This window comes from Rhincodon typus, unplaced genomic scaffold (assembly GCF_021869965.1).
Source record: "Rhincodon typus isolate 14 unplaced genomic scaffold, sRhiTyp1.1 hic_rhity00000630, whole genome shotgun sequence".
Lineage (NCBI taxonomy): Eukaryota > Metazoa > Chordata > Chondrichthyes > Orectolobiformes > Rhincodontidae > Rhincodon > Rhincodon typus.
The window spans coordinates 1-22,149 of record NW_025966268.1 but is presented as its reverse complement, the minus strand read 5'-3'; the positions used below and the strand labels follow the sequence as shown (position 1 = coordinate 22,149).

At 37.7% G+C, this 22,149-nt stretch overlaps 1 protein-coding gene across 2 annotated transcripts; it reads left to right on the top strand.

Moving 5' to 3' along the window:
• The first annotated feature begins 293 nt into the window (after positions 1-293).
• Positions 294-21,847, top strand: LOC109927543 (DIS3-like exonuclease 2). 2 transcript variants are annotated; one of them, XM_048621397.1, is made up of 6 exons: positions 294-906; positions 6,424-6,607; positions 8,803-8,889; positions 11,663-11,810; positions 13,347-13,477; positions 21,671-21,847. In XM_048621397.1, exons 2-6 carry the CDS (start codon positions 6,440-6,442, stop codon positions 21,791-21,793), a joined length of 657 nt encoding a protein of 218 aa, XP_048477354.1. In that variant the 5' UTR covers positions 294-906; positions 6,424-6,439; the 3' UTR covers positions 21,794-21,847. The 2 variants fall into 2 exon arrangements, with proteins under 2 accessions (XP_048477354.1, XP_048477353.1); XM_048621396.1 differs by lacking the exon at positions 294-906 and having other exon boundaries at positions 5,132-6,607.
• The last annotated feature ends 302 nt before the right edge of the window (positions 21,848-22,149 follow it).

The window sequence follows — 22,149 nt, the reverse complement described above, 5'->3', positions numbered from 1 at the left end:
ACATGAATATATATAAAGTGTCTATAGGCATTGGGTTTATCATTGACAAGAAGTTACATTGTGAAACATGCCAAGTTGCTTCACAGGAGTATTTTAAAACAACATATCATTAAGCCTCATTAGGAAATACTCAGCCTCTTAAATGAGGAGGGAGGTTCAAGTAGCTGAAAGTATGGCTGCACATGCTTCAGCAATAAAAATCAGGAGATGTGCATAACATTAGAATGGTGTCCACAGATCTCAGAGGGTTATTGGATTGGAGGAGGTTGCAAAGTTAGGTAGGAGCTTGGTTGTGTCAGGATTTGAACATGAGGATGAGAATTTTAAAATTGGGATGATGCTAGACTGGAGTCAGCGCTGGTTAGCGGGCACAGGAGTGATGGATAAATAAGATTTGGTGTCAGGATATGAACAGTAGACCTTAGGATAAGCGTAGATGATGGGAGGCTGTCTCGGATAGCATTGAAGTATTTGAGTTTCGAAGTAACATGAGCATAAATTAGCGTTTTAGCAACAGGTGAACCATATGATAGAGGGAATTTGAGCTTGGAATTTTAGATCAGGGTTGTGGATAACAGAGTTGTCAACATTTTGGTTCAGTATGATGGGGGATAGGGAGAGACAATTGGTTGTTGGGAAATGGACTTTGTGAGAGAAGTCAAAAAGAATGGTTTAGATCTTTCCGTAGTTTTACTAGAGGAAATTTTGACTCTTGAGACTGAATGATGGAGAAGCTGTTTAACAGCACAGCTTTGAACATTTTCTGAGGGTTGGTGATCAGGTAGAACTTTGTATTTTCAGGGTACGTATGGAACTTATTTTATGCCTTTGGGATGATGTCATCAAGAGGCAGGAAGTAGATGAGAAGTAGGAGAGTCGAGGATGACTCCTTTGAATATTCCAGAGGTACGGAGACATGAAGAAAAGTCTGTGCACAATTTACAAGTGAAACCAATTGTTACCCATATATATAAATTTAATGTTATCATTATCCTTCATAGTTTTATTCTCAACCTAATTTGTTCAGTTACTAAAGCCATACCTCCTCATACATTTTGTCCTTTTACGATCCCCTTTGTTGTGAGAAGTGACCAAAAATGAAAGCGCATTCAGTACTTCTGGTCTATATCGAACAAATGTAGTTTGAAAATTTTCCACATCTCATTCAAATAAGTCTCCACAACTATCAGAGAGAGAAGATTGTGATGAAGGTTTTTTGATATATATTTATTTGGAAACTTGAATTCGAAAGTGGACAGAACTGTGTTTGTATTGAATTTGAGTTGAATTTCTATCTTGTTTGGAATAGGAAGAGAAGGACTGACTTTCATTCTTGAGTCATGAGTTAAGGTTTGACTTCTAAGTGAAAATGTATTGACATGTATTGAAGTGAGGCTTTTGAAAAATATCCCTTCAGATGAATAGTTCAATGCTTCAGAAAACAAAGAGTAGAGAAAGGCAAAAAAAAAAGTGTTTGCTCAAAACAACATGTTCCAAAACAGCGGGAGACAGGGACCAGTTCTTTGAGAAACACAGAGTCATCCAGAATAGCAGTTTGTGTGTAGCTTTCTTTCAAATGGATGCAGGTCATCCAGGGAGGAAAAACCTGCAAGACTAGTAATGCAGTTTAGCAGTCTCCAGAAAAGTCAGGCCAGGAGAAATGAAGTTCTAAAATGATTTAATGTTGGTAATGGAAAGCATCAGAAACAAAATGCTATGGAAGAGTAAATAAGGAATCGCGCATGATATGAAATAAGTGTTTGCAATTTGTTTAAGGATTTCATGAAGAGACATTAAGTAAATAAAATAGCATCAAGTGAAAACAGAGTTTTGCTGGAAAAAAATCAAGTACGGCCATGCCAATTGAACAAGGAACATTAAAGTAGAAACAGAGTGACTCTTTACTGAGGTTTGAGTATCTGTAAGGTTGTCACTGAAGCTAAAAGGGTTAGATCTTTATTTCTGAGACTTGTAATGAGACAAGTTGTGTTTTTTGTCTTGTTTTGGGAAAGTAAACTTTGATGTTCTTTTGTTAAAAGTATATTGGCAGCCTGTTGCGAATATGTTCAGTGACTGCACAGTAACCAAATTGTAAAAGTAAAACGTATGATCCGTCAAGCCAGGTTTCACTCAGGGAGCTCACCTGGCCAGTATTAACATAAGATGTGATAATTTCAAGATTGTTATCTCACCAATCTGGAATGTTTTTGAGTTCAAGCTCAAAGGCAAAGAAAGACCATAAATACATGTTTAATGCTTCTGTTTGTTTGACAGAAGGGTAGCCTACAGTATTAAGCTACAAGAAATACATGAACTTGAGTTTAGCAAAATAAATATATGAGAAGTCATACTTCACCAGACTGTGGTAAGCATAAAGAATGAACTATACAAGGTAGCAGAAGGTTAAAAAAACACTAATGCAATTTTCAGCAAGACATGCAACTGCCGGAAATCTGAACTGAAAACAGAAACTATTGGAAAGACTCAGCAGATCAGGAATCATCTTTCGAGAGGAGAAAGTATTTAGTGTTTCACGTTGATTACCTATTATCGGAATAAAAACTCATCAACCAATATTGTAGATTCATTTCCCATTTATTACATGTACATGGTGAGCAGTAAGAATCTAACAAACTACATAAAGGGGATATTTTAAAGTAAAACGCTGAGACCTCTTCAATGCACGTGCCTTATGGGAAAATATGATAAGCTTATGTGCAGGAAGTGTCTCCTGTTGCTCAAAATTCAATTTGGAGTTTGGGGTTTCTGAGCTTGAGGGATGGCTGGAGTCAGTGCAAACCATGAGGGAAACTGAGAGATTCTTGGATGGCAGGTTGCAGAAGCTGGTCACCCTGCAGTTACAGGGAAGTTTCGAGTAGCCATCGAGCAAGGAAGAAGAAGAAGACACGAAGGAATCATTCCAGAATATGGCTTACTTAAAATGGGTTTGTGTGCCAAGTAACTTTGCTTCATTTTTGAAGCGGTAGTTAGATATAATTTTTCCTTAACAAATTCTGCTGACTCTTCAGAATCAATCCACATTTTTTTCATAGTAATTGTTCCTCAAAGTTTCCCATCACCGAAGTTAAACTGACTGATCTGTAGTTGCTGGGCTGATCTTTAAATCCTTTTTTTTGAACAAGGGGATAATGTTAGTAATTCTGCGATCCTTCACCATCATTGCTGAATCCAGACAAGGGCAAAGATTTTTGCCTGTTCTCTACAATTTTCACTCTTGCTTCCTTAAATATCCTTGGATACATCTCATCTGGTTCTGGTTTTGGTACCTTATCAAATTTAAGTACCTCATCCTTATCCATTTTAAACCCTTTAAGTGACTGAGTTTCCTCTTCTGTCGTCAAGGCCTGGCCAACACTTGCCTCTTAAGTAAAGACAGATACAAAATATTAATTTAACATCTCAGCCATGCCTCTTGCCCCTGTGTAGATTCCTTTTTGGTCCTTTTACCACCCTTTTACTATTGATGTTCTTAAGAAGACTTTAGGATTTCTCTTTGTTAGATGCGGTCTTTTTTCTTCATCCCTCTTTGCTTTTCATGTTTGCTTTTTCACTTCCCTTCTAAACTTCCTGTATTAAGCTTGATTCTCAACTTTATTAACTACCTGGTACTTTTTATTCTTTACTTTAATTTCTATTTCCTTTGTCATTTGGGGAGCTCTGGATTTGTTTGTCCTACCTTTCCCTTTTGAGGGCATGTACCTTGACCATGTCCAAACTATCTCCTCTTTGAAGGTTGTTTAACCTGCGTGTTTCTCCTGTTCAACTGTAGTTTTTCCCCATAAATCTTTGGTTCTAGTCTATCTGGTCCAGCTTTCTACTTAATTGAAATCCAGTCTGTGCCAGTTGATTATTCATACTCTGGATTGACCAACATAGTTGTCTACCATCATTCTAAACCTTATGATACAATGATCACTGTCCCCTAAATATTTTCCCACTGTCATTAGGTCTACTTGACCCATCTCATTCCCACGAACCAGGTCTAACAGTCCATCCTTTCTTATTGGCCAGCACACACATTGCTTTTGGGAATTCTTCTCAACAGCACCTAAGAACACTTGTTCCTTACACTACTGCTATCCCAGTCGGAATTCTGGCTAATTCAAGCCTCCCATTATAACTCTTGATGATGTTTTCACTTCTCTGTAATTTCCTTGCAGATTTGTTCCTTGTTATCCTTTGAACTACTTGGTGGTCTATATATTACACTAAGCAATGAATTTCACCCTTACTATTCCTTAGTTCCAGCCAAATCAATTCTGACCTTGAGGCCTCTGAAACACACCCTCTTTCACCTGTACTACAATGCTTTCTTTCACCAAAAACTCCATCCCTCCTCCATTTTTTCCTTTCCTAACCTTTCTAAACACTTTGTAAACGGGAACATTTAACATACAGATCTGTCTTTCCTTAAGTCAGGTCTCCATTATCTCCATCGGATCTTAATCCCTCAATACAAACTGCCTGCCCCCACTTTTGTTAATTATCATTATCATAGAATCCCTACAGTGTGGAAGCAGGCTCTTTGACCCATTGAGTCCATACCGACCCTTTGAAGAGCATCCCATCCAGAACCAACCTCAACCCTATCCCTGTAACCCTGCATTTCCCATGTCTAATATACATCTCTGGACACTGTGGGCAATTTAGCATGGCGATTCCACTTAACTTGCATATCTTTGGACGGTGGGAGGAAACTGAAGCACCCACAGGAAACCCATGCAGACACTGGGCGAATGTGCAAACTCCACACAGTCACCCGAGGGTGAAATCGAACCCAGGTCCCTGGCACTGTGAGGCAGCAGTGCTAACTACTGAGCCACCGTGCTGCCATAAACCATGTGGATTCACACACATGCAGTGTAACCCTGATTTACATTTCATTATTTCTCCCTTTACTCCAACACTACCCATTTGCTTATTATTCATTATTTTAGGGCTATCTGCCTCTACGAGTATTTCACATACCCTAATATTACTTTCTAATATTCTATCCTGGTTTGGAGACATCTTCTGAGTTAGTTTAAACTCTTGCTAATAGAACTTAGCAAAATGCCTCGCATATAATTCAGTTCCAGCTCTGTTCAGATACAACATGACTGGCATGTACAAACGCCATCTTCCTCAGACCCAGTTCCATTATCTCAGGAATCTAAAGCTTTCCCTCCTGCACCATATTTCAAGCCATGCATTCATCTGTCTTATCTTCCCATTTCTCTGCTCAATTGTATGTGGCTCACTGAGAGTAATCTGGAGATTACTACTTTAGAGGTCCTGCTTGCCAACTTTATATCCTGCTCCCTAAATGATGATTGCAGATAAAATCCTCCTTCCTATCTATGTCATTAGTACCAATATGGACAATGACCATTGGCTGTTTGTCCTCCAGAAGAAGAATATTGTACAGCCATTCCATGACATTCTTCACCTTGGCACCAGGGAGGCAACGTGCCATCACATTGACAGCTGCAAACACACTTGTCTGTTCACTTAACTAAAGAATTCCCTGTCAGCACTTCCCTTTGCTCTTCTTCCTCCTCTCCTGTACAGCTGCCACCCATGGTGCCAGTGGCTTGGCTTGGCTCTTGCTACGTTCCTTCAAAGATCCATTAACATTACTGATATCCAGTACAGATAATGGTCTCATGACCTGCAGGACTTCTGGGAAAACCTTCTTTACCTGCCTGTTTCTCTTGGTCTTTTTTGTGCAGTCATCCATTCCTACCTTCTTGCTTCCCCTAATGCACAGTGTGACCATCTCTCTGAATGTGCTGTCCATGTAGTTCTGTGCCTCACAGATACACCTCTGTGACTCTAGCTGCTGCTCAAGTTCTGAAACCTGGAGCTCAAGCTTGTACAGCTAGTAACAGTTTCTGCACAGGGGCTCATCTACCTAAAAGCATCCACAACTCTCACCTGCTACAGGATGACCATTCTACTTGACCAAGCTGCACTGCCATACCTTAACTTATACTTTAGAGTTACTTTACCATCTGTGACTTTATCTACTTTACCTTGCTCTTGCACTACTCTCTAAAAACCCGGGATAAGTAGAAAATAGAAATTCTTTACCCCTTACTCATCAGTCAGTTCCGTCTCCTGTACCTATGATTTTTTTCTTTCTCTGTCTTAGTTTAGAAATGTATGTTTTCAAAATTACTGAAGTTGAAATACAGTCTATAAGAGTAGCTGTTCAACCAGTCAACTCACAACTTGCCTGTGACAGCATACATAATTTTTCTCCTCGCACTGTTTCATCTGATGTTCACTCCCTTGCCCTCCTTCCTCCCGCAGCAGTAAAGGAGGAGTTTGTATTTGTATGAAGTCTTGCTTTTTATCAATGGCAATGTTAAGTTACACATGGCGTTTTTATTACCTTGAAACATATTGCACTTTTTTTAGGTTGATTGAAGAGTTCATGTTACTGGCAAACATGGCAGTTGCACATATCATCTATGGTTTATTCCATGAACAAGCTTTACTACGCCGACATCCACCACCACAAACAAACATGCTCGATGACCTCGCTGCATTCTTTGAGGAGCTGGGAGTTAAGCTTGACTTACGAACTGCAGGCGCATTACATGTGAGTTTACAGAACATTGGATACAAAACTGTGATAATTTAAGAGAAACTTCTGCCTCTTATTGAAAACAGATGAGTTGAAACACTTTTGAATCAACATTTGTCAAATAAACAGGTTTTCCAATTGTCTTTCAAATTTTAAGTATAATTGTAAAAGTAAAATGTTATTAGTGCACTTTTAAGTGACCATTCTATGAAATGTCAGCACTTGTTTGATGTATTCCTAGGGGCTTAATCATATGACACCCAGTTTTGCAAAAAACCCAGAATCTCAAAACAAACATCATTTAGAACAGGCTGATGAAAATCCCATTTTGAACAGGGAATCGATCCATTAAATCTTTGTTCTGAATTCCTTGGGTACAATTTGTGTGCACCTCTGACCCGTGAGGAGTGGGCATATGAGCACACGTCATGAATTCAAAGTATTTTTCTTTGGGGCTGGACATTCTGGGAGGATTGACAACTTATTAGGAGATGGTTCGTATGCATGAATTTGTTTCATAATTGTCTAAGTATATCTCTGATATTTGAAACTGTTCCTTGCAAACAATATTGAATATCTTAGTTGAAAATAGAAGCAGTAGCACCTACTTCCATTTTATAACTTGAATATACTTATATAAATTTGAAACATTCTACACCAGTATGAATGACATTTCCCTTTGTGACAAGGCACTTTCCATACTAAAATTAATAATAGCTGTTCCTGGGCATCTTCATTTTAGTTTGCAATGGGTTGTTTCACATCCTGAGTTATCATGTGCAGGGTTGACTTTGATCACATACACAAAGGTAAATCAAAACAAGAATATATTGATAATTGTACTCAAATAAATATGAAATTTGATCAGAAAATCCATAATTTCTGTATATTTAACATAAACAATAAGACCTCCTTGAGTTGTTTACAAGATTTCTTCATACAAATTCCCTTGGCAGTTTATTTTTAAGGCAGTTCTTTGTTTTATTTTAGTTTGTTTATTTAATTTTATGTTTACATCATATTGATTAAGGACCAAATCATTCCTGAAATTGCTTCAGCTCGAGAGGCTCAATTGAAGCAGGCATCTCTGAAATAAAATCCGATCTGTTTACTCTTAAAATTAATTCAAACTTCATTTTAGGGGAGACAGCCATTTGAGGGAGAATGCTATTTTGAAAACTCTGTACTCCTGCTTATTCCCTGCCCCTGAACAGTTCTCTTTGAAACTCTCAAAAGTCATTTACTGAAAATTGTGTTTGTGGTCTGCAATTCAGATCAGTGGTTCAAACTGATTGTGGAGATCACTTCACCCTCTCCTTCATGCATCTTTAGCATCTTTGGAGAGATCACAGATACCCTGGTAAAAAATACACCAGATGCTGGAAACAGAAATCACAGAGAAAGATAGAAACTAAAAACTATCCAGTGGGCCAAGGATATAATTGCTGCCTCTTAAGGAAACTATAATGACTAAAACTGTTGGGTTTGTGATATCCTAATTTTGAATGTAGTTATGCTGTATTACCTAGCTGGTGCAAACGGCTTATAGTTCTGAAACTAAGTATTATGCTGTATTTGGGTCCAACTTATCCATGCTGAACAGATATCGCAATCTGACCTAGTCCCATTTACCAGCATGTGGCCCATATCCGTCCAGATCTTTCCTGTTCATATACCCATCCAGATGCCTCTGAAATGTCCGAATTGTACTCACCTCCACCACCTCTGTTACCTTGATGTTTTTACTTAAAAGTGAAGTTGAAATATATTTTACCCAGTATTGTACTGCAGTCTTACTTGAGTAGACAAAATATGAATTTTGGCAGAGTGTATATCGTTTTGATTTATTTAAGGTGTATCAAAGCAAGCCAAATCCTAGATACAAGTAGAAACCCAATCCAATGTTTCCTTCTTTGTGGTGGAAGAATATCGTATGAAACTTCCAGCTATTATGTAGTGAAATTTGAGTACCCGCTTTTCAAGCAATAGTTAAAAATTAACAGAAAGCCTGGTTTAATAATATCTTCACTGTCTCACAAAAAAATTACATTAAAATATATTTACTTGATGTTTACCAGTGAAGAAGATGAAGAAATAAACCTTTGATCAATGCTCATGTAAAATTAAATGTTTCTGCTGGTTAGCTTACAATTTGTGAAGGTAGTATGATTTCAAAGCTAACTTTTTTTGTTTGCTGACTTGTAAAACAGAACACCCTAAATGAAACTGTTGGGAATGATCAGTATTCTGCTGCCAGAAAAGAAGTACTGACCCATATGTGCTCTCGACCAATGCAGGTAAAAGTGATTTAAATGGTATGAAGATCTTTTGTTTGAATAAGAATGATATATTAGTCTGCTAACAAAAATGTACATTATTCCGGACTCCAAGAAAATAAACTTGCGTATACGGCATTTGTGTAATTACAAATACATTGTTATTTCAAAAGAACTTTATATTCTTTGTGCTTATCTACATTTCTGTGAGCTGACACAATTTAATGTAATAATGTAACATGCTCATATTTAAGTTGACTGTACAAACAGAATGTTTAGAGAAAATTCATTATAGGGTACTTTGAAGCTTTGATCACCAAATGTGTCTTATGACACATTCTTGAGTTCAGTACAAGGCATTACATTCCTAACTCAATTGCAAATTTTATATTTGCCTGAAATTGAACATAAATATTGTATGTGTACTGTACTGTCATTCACAATTGAAAATTCATGCATTTATGATATATTGTAACTCAGATATAGAAAATATATTTGTGGTATGCTGGTAAGGTCACAGGACGAGTAATTCAGAGGTCTAAGCTAATATTCTGTGGACATGGGTTCAAATCTTATCAAAGCAGCTGGTGAAATTTAAATTAATTTATCAAAAATTTGTTGCCCATTGCTAATTGCCCTTGAACTGAGTGGCTTGCTGGGACATTTTAGAGGGCAGTTAACAGTCAGCCGCATTGCTGCAGGTCTGGAGTCACATATAGGCCAAGCCAGATAAGGATGGCACATTTAGCATCTAATGTTGTGCACTGTTGCACAGAATCCAACAAGAAATTATGTGGTCCATATAACTATTATCCCACAGGATTACTTTATACAAACTCAGACAGCCTTATTGCCAATCTTTTGGTCCTGAATATTGCCTATCTCTGTTATCCGGAATAAAATGTCTCCAAAGCTTGAACAACAGAGGAAGTTGGCTTTATATGGCGCTACTAATTTTTCTTAATTTACTCATGGGATGTTGGCATCTCTGGCTAGGCCAGCATTTACTGCCTATCCCTAATTGCCCAGAGTGTCAACCACATTGTTATGGGTCAGGAGTCACATGTAGGCCAGGTCAGGTAAGGATGGCAGATTTCCTTCCCTCAAGGACAATAGTGAACTGGATAGGTTTTTCCAACAACCAACAATGGTTTCATAGTCATCATTAGACCCTTAATTCTAGATTCTTTATTGAATTCAAATTCCACCATTTGCCATTTGCTGAGTTTCTGGATTAGTAGTCTAGCGATAATACCACTAGGCCATTGCAACCCCCAATTGTAGCAGCACAAGTGGTATTCTTCACTAAGAGGATGTTGCTGTCAGGCTGAAGAGATGTTCTGTGTATCACACAAATGAGTAATGTTCCTAAATTTAACTAGGAGTGTGATGTCAGGTATGTAAGCCAGACATCAGAAAGACGGGCGCATCATATCCCTTCAGATTTTTGCAACACAATAAAGATTTGATAAAATGAGTCTGCCTTCAGCAGCACTCAAGTTCTGTACTACCAAATGACTGTTAATATTTGAGATTTATTAATTAAATTTGAAATACCACAATGGGTTGGTAAGATTTGAACCCATGCCCCTGGAGAACTAACCTGGATTACTAGTCCAATGACATTGCGACTTCACCATCATCTCAATGGAAAATAATAATGTTGGATACAAGAAATCTTTCTTTTTGCAAATTTGTAAATTTATTTGCTCCATCTTTTTATCTCTACTTAGAAAGAACTGTCAGAATGAAAGTATGTCTCCTCATTTATGAGGTAGAGCAGAATCTCCTGTCAGAGATGCAGAGCTCCCTTCTTTCTTTAAAAAAAATGGTGGAGTGATGATCTGCGTGAGATTGCCACTCACCAGCAAGGTGTTTTGAAATTAAATCCAGTTATTCAAATATTAACTTCCAGTTTTTAATTGATTATCAGAACTACATTCACTTCTTTACATATGTTGTCCTTGGATACATTTTCTCGACCTGTGATTCTGGGTAATGAATCATAGAATCCCTACAGTGTGGAAGCTGGCCATTCGGCCCATCAAGTTCATGCTACACTCCAAAGAGCATCCCACCCAGACACACCCTATCACCGTGCATTTCCAAAGGCCAATCCACCTAGACTGCACATCCCTGGACATTTAGTACGGTCAATCCACGTAATTTGCACATCTTTGTACTGTGGGAGGAAACCAGATCACGTGGAGGAAACCCACTTAGACACTGGGAAATTGTGCAAACTCCACACAGACAGTCGCCCACGGATGGAATTGAACCTGGGTCCATGGCGCTGTGAGGCAGCAGTGCTAACCACTGAGCCACTGTGCTGCCCCAGCTGTCTCATTCTGTGGCTGCTCTTTACTCATTTGTGATTGCCTGTTGAGGCTATTTGTAAATGCTGGACATCGAAGTTTTGTTAAACTGTTGTGCAGAACACACCTAAGTGTTCATTCACTTGACTTATGGGACATTTTTGGCAGAAGGGTTCATCCACCCCAATATCATTAATCTGTCAATCTACATCTACATTAATGATTTCATGAATGAAAAAGAGCACAAAAAGGTACTTCTGAGTCATCTTCATTCTTTGAAGGGAAGGATACCTCCACAAACATTCCTGCTTGTCCATAGAGTTGTGGCTTATGTTTTCTTGGTGACTACAATGTTCTGAAATATCTTAGAAAGCAATACCATAGATTGTGAGGCATATACAAAAACACATTCTGCCATATGTTTTATATGTTCCTAAATGAAAGCAACTTCAGGGAAAGTGTAATTAATCTCTTTCCAGATGGCACAGTACTTCTGTACTGGAGTCCTTCGTGATGAAACATTATTCCGCCATTATGCACTCAACGTGCCTCTCTACACTCACTTCACTTCCCCTATTCGCCGTTACGCTGATATTATTGTGCATCGACTTCTTGCTGCATCACTTGGTAGGTAACACAATCTTTGCTGAAAGTGAGAATGTGGGTGTCTGTAGTGAAAAAAAATGAAATATTGAATAAATATATATTTTTCCTATAATGCTTTTAATGGTTTAAAATGGATTTGTACAGCTGAGAAGAGCCATTTTTAAGCAGGGTCTCACATCTCAAATTTGACCTTTGGATTTTGTTTTCAGCCAATGAAGGCCTATTTTTGCCACACACCTGTGGAATATTTTCAGAATTCCTGTGTTCATGAAGGAAGAAAAATAATTAGTTTGGGTTCTGGCCCTGAATTTCTATCAGGTGACCAATGTCTCCCCACAACTATTTGTTTTTCATTTAAATTATTTGCATCTTCTGATGTATAATACTGAATTTGAAAAATTGTATTCCTGTTTGTAGCTGCTTCTGCATACAGACTGCTTCTGTTTTCACAGCATGATATTTACAGCATTTTCTTTGAATCAAACTGTTAACTAAACAAGAAAAATCTCAAAAATGTATTTTTAAATGATTATTTCTGAACTTTCTGAATCCTTTGTTTCTCTTTTATCTGTATTGAAGAATGAGAGATTGGTATCTGTTGCCAATTAAGAAAGCCATAAGGATTATTGAAGTTGTATTCAGTTTTAACCAATTATACTTACCCTTTATAAAGTAAATTCTGTTTCATTTGGAGAAATTGTACTAAGTAACTGCTTTCCAACTGAAGGTCAGTTTAACATTTATCAGATGCAATCAACCAGAACTCTTCATGCATTCATCTTGCAGAGTACAATTAAAAGTGTGCAATTGTGGAAATAGGTTTTGACAACGTCAGCATCGTTTGAATTCCTTTATTTTATCTCATCTAATTATTGATCTAAAAATTTCCCCAACTCCTGGTATAGCTCATCAAGACTAAAATTGAAATAAATAGTACTGAAGTTACAAAACTAACTTGTAGTTTTTTTGACTGGTAAGTGCATTACAGGCATTTGAAGCAACAGTTCATCTGGAGGCCAGTTGTTCATTGACTAAATGAGTCACATTGTATGGATTCTCACTTAAGAGCGCTCTGTTCTGTTTAAATGGCATGTTGCTCAAGTTTTTTCGTTAAATCCAAATTCAAATAACCATTTATCCATTAAATTATTCCAGAAGTTGTAAAATAAACTTAAACATTGTGCCAGCAAAATTATTGCATTTTGTAAATTCAACATTTAAACTCAGCTGTTCCGTCAAATTGTCAGCCAGAAAATGCTGAAAATACCAAGTCAGACAGTGTTTTTTTGAAAGTCATCAACCTGAAAAGTTAACTGTTTTTCTCGCCACAATTTCTGCCTAACTTGTTGAGTACTTCCAGCATTTTCTGCGTAAATTTCTATTATCCCGCATCTGCGATATTTTGCTTCTGTTATCAAACAGCTAGCCAGTTTCATAAACTGGAGCACAACCAATAACAAAACTTCAAACCTAATTGAGTGATTTTGAGTCACTTTACAAAATAATGGTCAGTGAATATTTTGATTTGTGCTTAATATTCTGGATTTTGTTATTCAGGTTCTGGCCATCAGTTTGGTTTAGATAAAAGTGACATTCAGAAACAAGCAGACCATTGCAATGCAAAAAAGAGTGCTTCAAAAAAAGTACAAGAGCTTAGCACTGATATTTTCTTCTCTGTTTTTGTGAAGGTAAGAAGCCTTACAATTACTTTTTTGATAGCTTGTAATTGTTTTGCTGATGAAATGTATCTTAGCTGTTATGCTGTTCATCAATGTGATTTCAGTCACTGGACACGGATGGGAATTAGTTGTGAATACAGGAGACAAAGTCAATAGAATTAGCAGCAGTTTTCTGGAAGGAGTGGCACTGAAGGAAAATTGAAGAGAGAAATTAATGGCAATGAAAAGGAGGAAGGTAAATGAAAATAAAGCAGGAGCTATCAAACATACCCATTGAAAAGAAAAAGGGAGAAGGTAGAAATAGCATTTAGAGTGGTGAACCAAAGTCAATCCCAGTAGTAGGAAGTGGTGAGAAAGGGTGCTGACATTAACAAGTGGGTGGTGGAAGGGAGAGGAGTATTAGCTTATACAGAAAAGCTAAAAGTGGAGAAGTGTGTTAAAAAGAAATTTGGGCCCCTGCAGAAGAAATATGGCTCAGTGGTTTATATGGTAAAAAGGATTTATCAGAAATATGTACTTTAACGTGTAATTATACTGTTATAGATGTATTTGCCATGGGTATTTTCACCAAGTGCCATTCGCTCATCACCCTAATGCACATTGCTCCTAAGTAACCAGCTCAAAATTCTCATCTGCAAACTCCTTGCCACTCTCTATTTCTATAATGTCTTACAATCTGTTCAAGATTTGCGTAGTCAACCAATTCCGATTTGTTATGCATCCTTGATTTCCTTCACTCTGCTAACAACAGCCATATCACCAACTGTGTAGGCCCCAAGCCTTGTTTTTCATCTAAATAGCTCCATTTCTCTACCATTTTGTCTTCCTTTAAGGTTTTTTTACCGACTTTTTTTTGGTCAAGCTTTTGCTAACCTGCCCTACTTTCTGTTTTTGTGGATTGGTGTCAACATTTGTGAGATACAAATTCTGTGTAACATTCTATGAAGTGCCTTGGTATGAATTTGCTCTCACCATAACCATCTCCTTGTAAGGATTAATTTTAACTTGCTTGAATAAATGGATTCAAATGGAAATGGCTGACAGAATGGCTTCGCAGCTGCAGAATGCAATGTTCAGTATAGGCCCAAAGTTTGGATACTGAAAGTGCAATTATAAACAAACTGGGGATAGTTTTTAATGGGTGCCGATAGAGCAGGAATTCTGGTTGCATATTTTATACGAATGTGGATGGAGTGATACAAGGAAATTATTAGGGATGGCCTTACCTGTGATCAGGGTCAAGGATTTTTTTTTCAGACTTCAATTATGATAAAGATGTGTGGATAATTTGTTGTAATTAAATATATGCCAAATGAATCATAGAATCCCTACAATGTGGAAACAGGCCATTTGGCCCAACAAGTCCATACCGCCCCTCCAAAGAGCATCCCACCCAGACCCATTCCCCTATTTCTGCATTTCCCATGTTTAACTTACCTAATCTAAACATCACTGGACACTATGGGCAATTTAGCATGGGCAATCCTGCACATCTTTGGACTGCGGGAGGAAACTGCAGCACCCGGAGGAAACCCACGCAGACACAGGGAGTGGTCACGGACACCAAGGGTGGAATCGAACCCGGGTCCCTGGCGCTGTGAGGCAGCTGTGTTAACCACTAAGCCACCGTGCTGCCTTTCCCCAAAAAACAACCTCTTCATCTCAAGAATCTGTCAAGTGAATCTTCTCTGATAAGGAGACCAAAATTTTACACACTACTCGTGTGGTGTTGCGAGCACCTGATACAACTCTAGCAAAGCCTCCCTACTTTCATAATCCAATTCATTCACAATAAATGGCCACATTGCATTTGGCTTGCATATCACTTGTATCTGCATACCAATATTTTTGAGATTCATGAACCTGGGCACCCATATCCCTCTGTACCGTGATTATGCAGTCTCTTTCTGTTTAAATATTATGTTGTTATCTATGCTTCCTGCAAAAGTGAACATTTCTCCCTCTCCCCAAAATAAATAGCATGCTATAAATGTTGGTATGCAGACAGTTAAAAATCAGGCTAGTTATGCTGACATTTGATTGGGTTGATTGAGTGCGCCTAAATGGCAGGTGAACAAAATGTATTTTATTTACTGTTTAATCAATTTGTTTGACAGCTATATCCTAATCCACTATCCAAATTTTGTAGCATTGGAATTCATGTACTTGATCACCCAGATCCCACTGTCAAATAGACTTACGCAGTCTGTTTCTGTTTAAATAATATGTTGCTTTCTATTCTTCCTGCCAAAGTGGACGAGTTTTCTCTCTCTCTCTTTAACACTGGATTCCTTAGCATTTGAAGAAGTTTCCTCTCTAGTTTTTAAAGAAACCCAAATCCCCCACACCATATCTGTATAAGTACCATTTGACAGAGACCCTGTCCCCTTGATACTGCTTTGAAATCCCAATGTCAGTGATACTGTGCCTCAGGTTATACTACTTGACATTATGACCCTAATACAAATTTTCAGCTTGGAACAAAAACCATGGGAGATCTGATCATTGAAAAGTACAATTATTGATGATGTGTTTATGTATTCAATTTCAGATAAATAGTTATCTAATAAATAGTGCAATTATAAATGTAATTAAGCAGTCAGTGAAGATCAGACTGGCTTGTGCTGATGTCTGATTTTTTCACAGCATATTTAGCAAGGGTTCAGTAGAACTGTTCCAATCACACTGGGCCTGAACCAAGAGTCTAGATTGCTAGTGTTACAACCAATGTGAAAGTTATGTTTAATTTTTAATCAAAAAGGGAAAGAAATATCCTTGGCAATTTGCATTTCAACATACGGAAACACTGGTTTCTCTGTTAGACTACTTATGACCATTAACAAATGTTATTTTTAACCCAGTTCATGCTTTGGGAAATCTCTTTTACTGAGGGAAATTTTCTTTATGCATGTATTTAATCACTGTGAAGACAATATTGCTCCATAGAGTTTTAGTTTAGCATTTTCTTTTCCTTTCTTTTCCTCCATTTGTAAGCTGATCAGTGGTGTGATGCAGCTCCACAGGCACCAGAAGTGATCTTTTAAGTGAACTTGGACAGTAATTGACAATAGACTGTTAGGTCACAGGAGTTAAAACAACTGAACTTAATCCTGTCTTCCATCTGATATCCATATATATTTTTAGGAATTTCAATTGCAAGCAAAAACATTCAGTATTCTTTCAATACGTTGAGGCATAGAAATTGTGAGATCAGTTAACTTGTCTACACAACATGGATTCAACCTGTGTCCTTTCATAGTCTGTATTCCTCAGTATCATTCAGAAAATGCATTTACCCAGTGAAACATCAAAGGAGTCCAGTATCAATTATATTTAGTTTGTAAGAAAAAAACCTCTTTCCAGAATTTAGGCTTGATGCTAGACAGAACTATTTCTCTTCCAAAGTAAATGCTGTACAAGCAAATTGGAAATTTACCTGAGAAAGTGTCTGGGAAAATCACAGCAAATATTAATACTATTTATGAATTAATACCAATAACAGGATTAAGTCTGGTGTGTTTTTTTATTCAATTCATTCATGAGATGAAGGCGTCGCTGGCTAGGCCAGCATTTATTGTGCAATTCTAATTGCCCAAAGGGCTGTTAAGAATCAACCACATTGCTCTGGGTCTGGAGTCACATGTAGGCCAGACCAGGTAAACACGTCCCTAAAGGATATTAGTGAACCAGATGGGTTTTTTTTTTCCAACAATTGAAACAGTTTCATGGTCATCATTACACCCTTAATTCCAGATTTTCAGTGAATTCAAATTCCATCTACCGTGCCCAGAACATTATCTGGCTCTCTGGATTAACAGTCAAGCAATAACACCAATAGACCATTACCTCCCCATTATGAAGGGCAATTTCATTAACTTTAATAGTTAGGATTGTTGTACAGTCAGTTCTGCTTAAATGCATGTTCCGTCAATGTGAATTGGCTGTAACACGATTGGCGAATAGGGGAACGCTATTTCTAAAACGCAAACTTGTGTTGTCTATACCACAATTTCATCAGTGCGCGGAGGAGTACGCGTCGACATCACATGATTGTTTCATGGGCTTTGTCATGAATACGTACACTGTTAGCGCCAAAAGAGTCTCTGCACCAGCATCATGTGATCATTTCACGGGCTTTGTTGTGAAGTGCTTTCTGAGAGAGGTACAGTACAACCTCCTCCCCCTTCATGTCATCTTGACATTTTTTCAAGGTAAAGTGTTAAATTTACTTTAATTTCACTATTAGATATGAATTAAACATTTATTCAAATTGTGCTATCCTTTGTGTTAGGCTTTTGAGTGATTGTTGAGCAATTTTGAGTGATTTTTTTTTGGTGATCTGCCCCAACCTCACTTTTCCCATAGGCCACATTATTTTTATAGTGCAATTTTCTTTAATGCGATGTTGCATAGGAATGCAACTATCGCATTATAGCAGAACCGACTATATTCATAAATTATCTTTTATAAAGAGGTTAACAGTTTCTTTTTAAGATGACTTCCAGTTGGTTTAAAGAAATCTATGATTATATTCATATTCTTTAACCCTTGCTCCCAACTGTTGTGGATTTACAATTAAAGTGAGGCACAATATTGAGAGTTATGAATCATTAAATTTCCATCATTAGTGGACAAAAGGTTTTTGCACTTTACAGGATGCTCATGAAGTCAATCCAAGGAGGAATTTATTCAGATGAAAGTAAATGAGGGTAATCCAGTAAACATGTTCAACATAGATCTGGAAAGCATTTGAGATTCTCTACATTTAAACCTTATAAGGAAGTTTGATTACAGTACGTGAAATTCATTGCAAATCCACTACTTGTATTTAAAAAGTACTTTGTAGGGGTAAGCAAATATGGTGATGAGAATAGTCCTGTAGGAGCCAGTGATAAATGGAATTCACGGTCAGACTTCTACCTGTAACTGAATATCACCTGATTCTGATGTTTCAATACTGTCATTATTGGTTTCATTTCTTCTAAATCCAAATGTTGTGCTATTAGAGCTGCGTAGGGCTCTTACCTGGGGCTCAACCGCTCCCGCATGCTTTCTTTCATTTTGTTTTTACTTCTCTTTATCTTTCATTTTTTTCTTTTGTTTTTCTTTACCTTGGAACCTTTTGCAATGAGTTAGTTGGTGCCAATCGGCATGGCAGCTAGAGTGCGCAATGCATGGAATAGTGGCTCCTCACGGCGGCTGGTGGTAGTGGCAGCAGCAGCGGCAGGGACATTCTCCCAGCACTCGGACCTCGTGTTGGCAGTGGCAGCGGACTTTTCAAGATGGCAATGGCAACAAGGCGATATCTCCGAGGAGGGCGGCCTGAACGGGACGCTTGATGAGGCGGCAGCCTGATTTATCAGTGGAACCAGGAACTCCTGGTTGCTGTAGGCCCAGAGTGGGGACTCCTGGCATTGGAGAAGTGGCGGCTTTAGCAGCAGCAGCATAGTATGCCCGGAGCCAGGACTCCTGGTATCATTGAGGTTGCAGCAGAGCCAGGGACTCCTGGTTGCGGGGCAAGTGTGGGTTTAGCATAGGACCCAGCATCAGCTTTGGCAGGAGCAAGTGTCGTTGGTGAGCCAGCTGAGGGCTCAAGACTCTCTTTCAGCTATACCTTTTATCCTTTTTATTCTTAATCTATTCAAAATGGCGCTGGATTCTGGCGACAGTTGAAGCTTGTCACTGTATTTTACTGTATTATTCACTGTAAAATGCAAGTGACAATAAATGAATTATTCATAAATCATAGTACGTCAATTATCTCTGTCTTCTTAACTCTTCTTAACAGGAATTGCTACCTCTAGTTTACCCACCAAGTCAATCAACCTGGTCCTTGAAAGTTCCCTTAGACTGTTAGGTCAACTGTGTTACCTGCAGAAAATCCTTTGCCATATCTAAGATGCAGTACAGGATTTGGTATCAACTAACACCACATCCAAATATCATTTTGCTTTCCCAACCGTTTCCAACTCATCTGTAGTAATCTCCGTACTGATTGCGCAAACATTGGTGTAAATTGCACTTACAATGAGTGGCAGGTTGCTTGCTTTTGAAAAGTGCAATAATCCTTACCACAGTCCTTGGTTTTTAAAACAGTCCTTTTCATAGGTAATAAATGTTGACCTTGCCAGCAACATCCAGATCCTGTGAAAAAATAAAAAAGTGGGCTTTGAACTTGGAAGAGAGTGAGAACACAATAAATTAAAATTGAATATTACATAGCTTTTATACTGGCACTGTTTAGGTCAATTCTAGGAGAGCAGAGTCCATAAGCCAGTTCACACAGCTCGCACAACTAAATTAAACTCAATTTCCCCAGATTTTGTGCTTTAAATGAATTTTTTTCTGGGTCTGTGATTGTGCCAACATGATAAAGGAGCCAGATTAAATAATACAATCCCCGTAGATCTGCTTAGAATGCTATGCCAGAATCTCGTTTATGAGAGTAGCTTCAGAGATTATTAGCATGGTTGATGAATATTAACATTCTGCTTATTCTTAGGATTTGGATGATGTCTTTATGCCCCATTACTCATTATCATGAGAGTAGTAATTGTTTCAATGGGGATTAAAATCCATCAGCTTTTCATGGTCATTTTTGTTTTACTGTGCAGCACACAATTTGTTGTGTTTATTGATACAATTTACAATCGTTTAATTTGAACTCAACCTATAGGTTGCTAGTCCAACATTCCAGTCACCATGCAAGTATACCCTGGATCCATGCATTAGATGTACTAAAATGAATAATATTAAAAAAAAGATATGTTCTTGATAAAGGATTTATTAGTACGAGTAAATCATTCTTCTGGTTGAGTGGCTAAACCGAAGCCTAATGTGTATCAAGACCATGGATGGGCTAAGTTCTGGCTCTCTTCCAATTTACGCTATTCCTGGCCCTGCAATTCTCTCTCCCAACATCATTGTGTTTTCATTAAGGTGCTATTTCTCCATTTCTGTTTAATTAAATAACAGTCTATGAAGATCTGAAACAAGCTGAATAGAAAACAAATTAAATTGTATCAAAGGCAGTATAATTCTAGATTTGAATAATTTTCAGTTAATGTTAGAAGGCCCAGTACATGGGATTGGAACTAAAATTTGTTCTAAACTTATAAATTACATGAGAGAGACAGCAAGAAGCTTGTTTATGTGGAGAAATAGAAACATATTTCATGACAGATAGGTTACAAGTCTTTTGGTAAAAAGAAAAGGAGCCAAATTGCATATGGTAATACAAAGTATAAGCCTCCAGGACACAGTACTGAGTTTCACAACTTCAAAGCATGATCTCTGTCCTCCATTTTTTCTTCCACTCAGCCCCAACCCCTGCTCTCCAAACTCCCCACCTTCAACCATCAGCTGTATCTTGTTGACTTTGCTTTCAGCAAATCGGACCATTTTCTCTTTATCATACTTATAATTTCTTTATTTTTTTTAACCATTGTTCGCACTTTCTTTGTCTTTTGCTCTGGCCACCCTCAAAATCTGTTCCACTTGCACCACTTCTCTCACAATAAAAAAACACCATTTTCCAGCTCCTTTCAGTTCAGAACATGGGTCATATCAGACTTGAAATGTTAACATTGTTTCTGTCTCCACAGATGTTGCCAGACCTGCTGAGTTTCTCTAGCACTTTGTTTTATTTCAGATTTCCATAATCTGTAGGATTTTGCTACTGTTTCAGCTTTTTCAAGATGTCGGTCTGCATTATTAAGTTTTGCAAGTTGGCATTTATGGTAATGCTACGGAGTTTTTAACATACCAATGGATTTGCTTTAGTCTTTTCAATGTTTAGTTGGATTAGGTTACAGTGACTTCACAATTAAATGCTGGGCCAGCAACCTAACACCACAAATGTGACACGGATTTGAGGTGTGGAGAAATGTAACTGGTGAAACACTTTCTTTTCCTCATGTATTGTTCACTTATGTTTCCCCTGACTAGTTTCACAACAGTGGAAAACTGGGAGAGGTAAATTGAATACATGATACCTCAGATCCATAAGCAGCACATGCTAAAGCAATGCTGAATATGATCATAATTATTTTCAAATTAACTTAAGTACCTCAATTACTTCAATTTTAAGTGACCAGACTACAGAATATTGCCATGGATGTCTTGTGGGAAATAGTATGATTCATGCTTTTTTAAAAAATTGCTGTTTATTCAATAGCTTTGACATTTAATGTATTCTATTAGGAATGTGGCCCTCTGGAATCTGAAGCCATGGTAATGGGGGTTTTGGATCAATCCTTTGATGTTTTGGTTCTACGATATGGTATCCAGAAGCGAGTCTACTGTAATGTAAGTATTGTTTATTAAAAATGTCTGAAAGGTTAAATATTTTCCAAATTAGTCATTCACTCAGATTATATTCTGGTGTTTGTTTTATAGCAGTTTCCAGGTATAGAACTGTTAAATCCATTACTTTTAAAATTAATTTTGTCAGAGTAGGCAATTCTTAGAAACCAACAGAGTTTTCCAACTCAACAGAAAAAGAAATTTGTAACTACAATTATCAAGATGTCACCTCTCCATTATAACTGATTAACCCCAAAACTGGCAAATTAGACGCAGATTGCTCTCAAATAGAGTTATCTACACATTTAATGGAGTGCGTTATTGTAAACCAAACCAAATATTCCATATCTAACAGCTCATTAAATAAATCAAGCAAC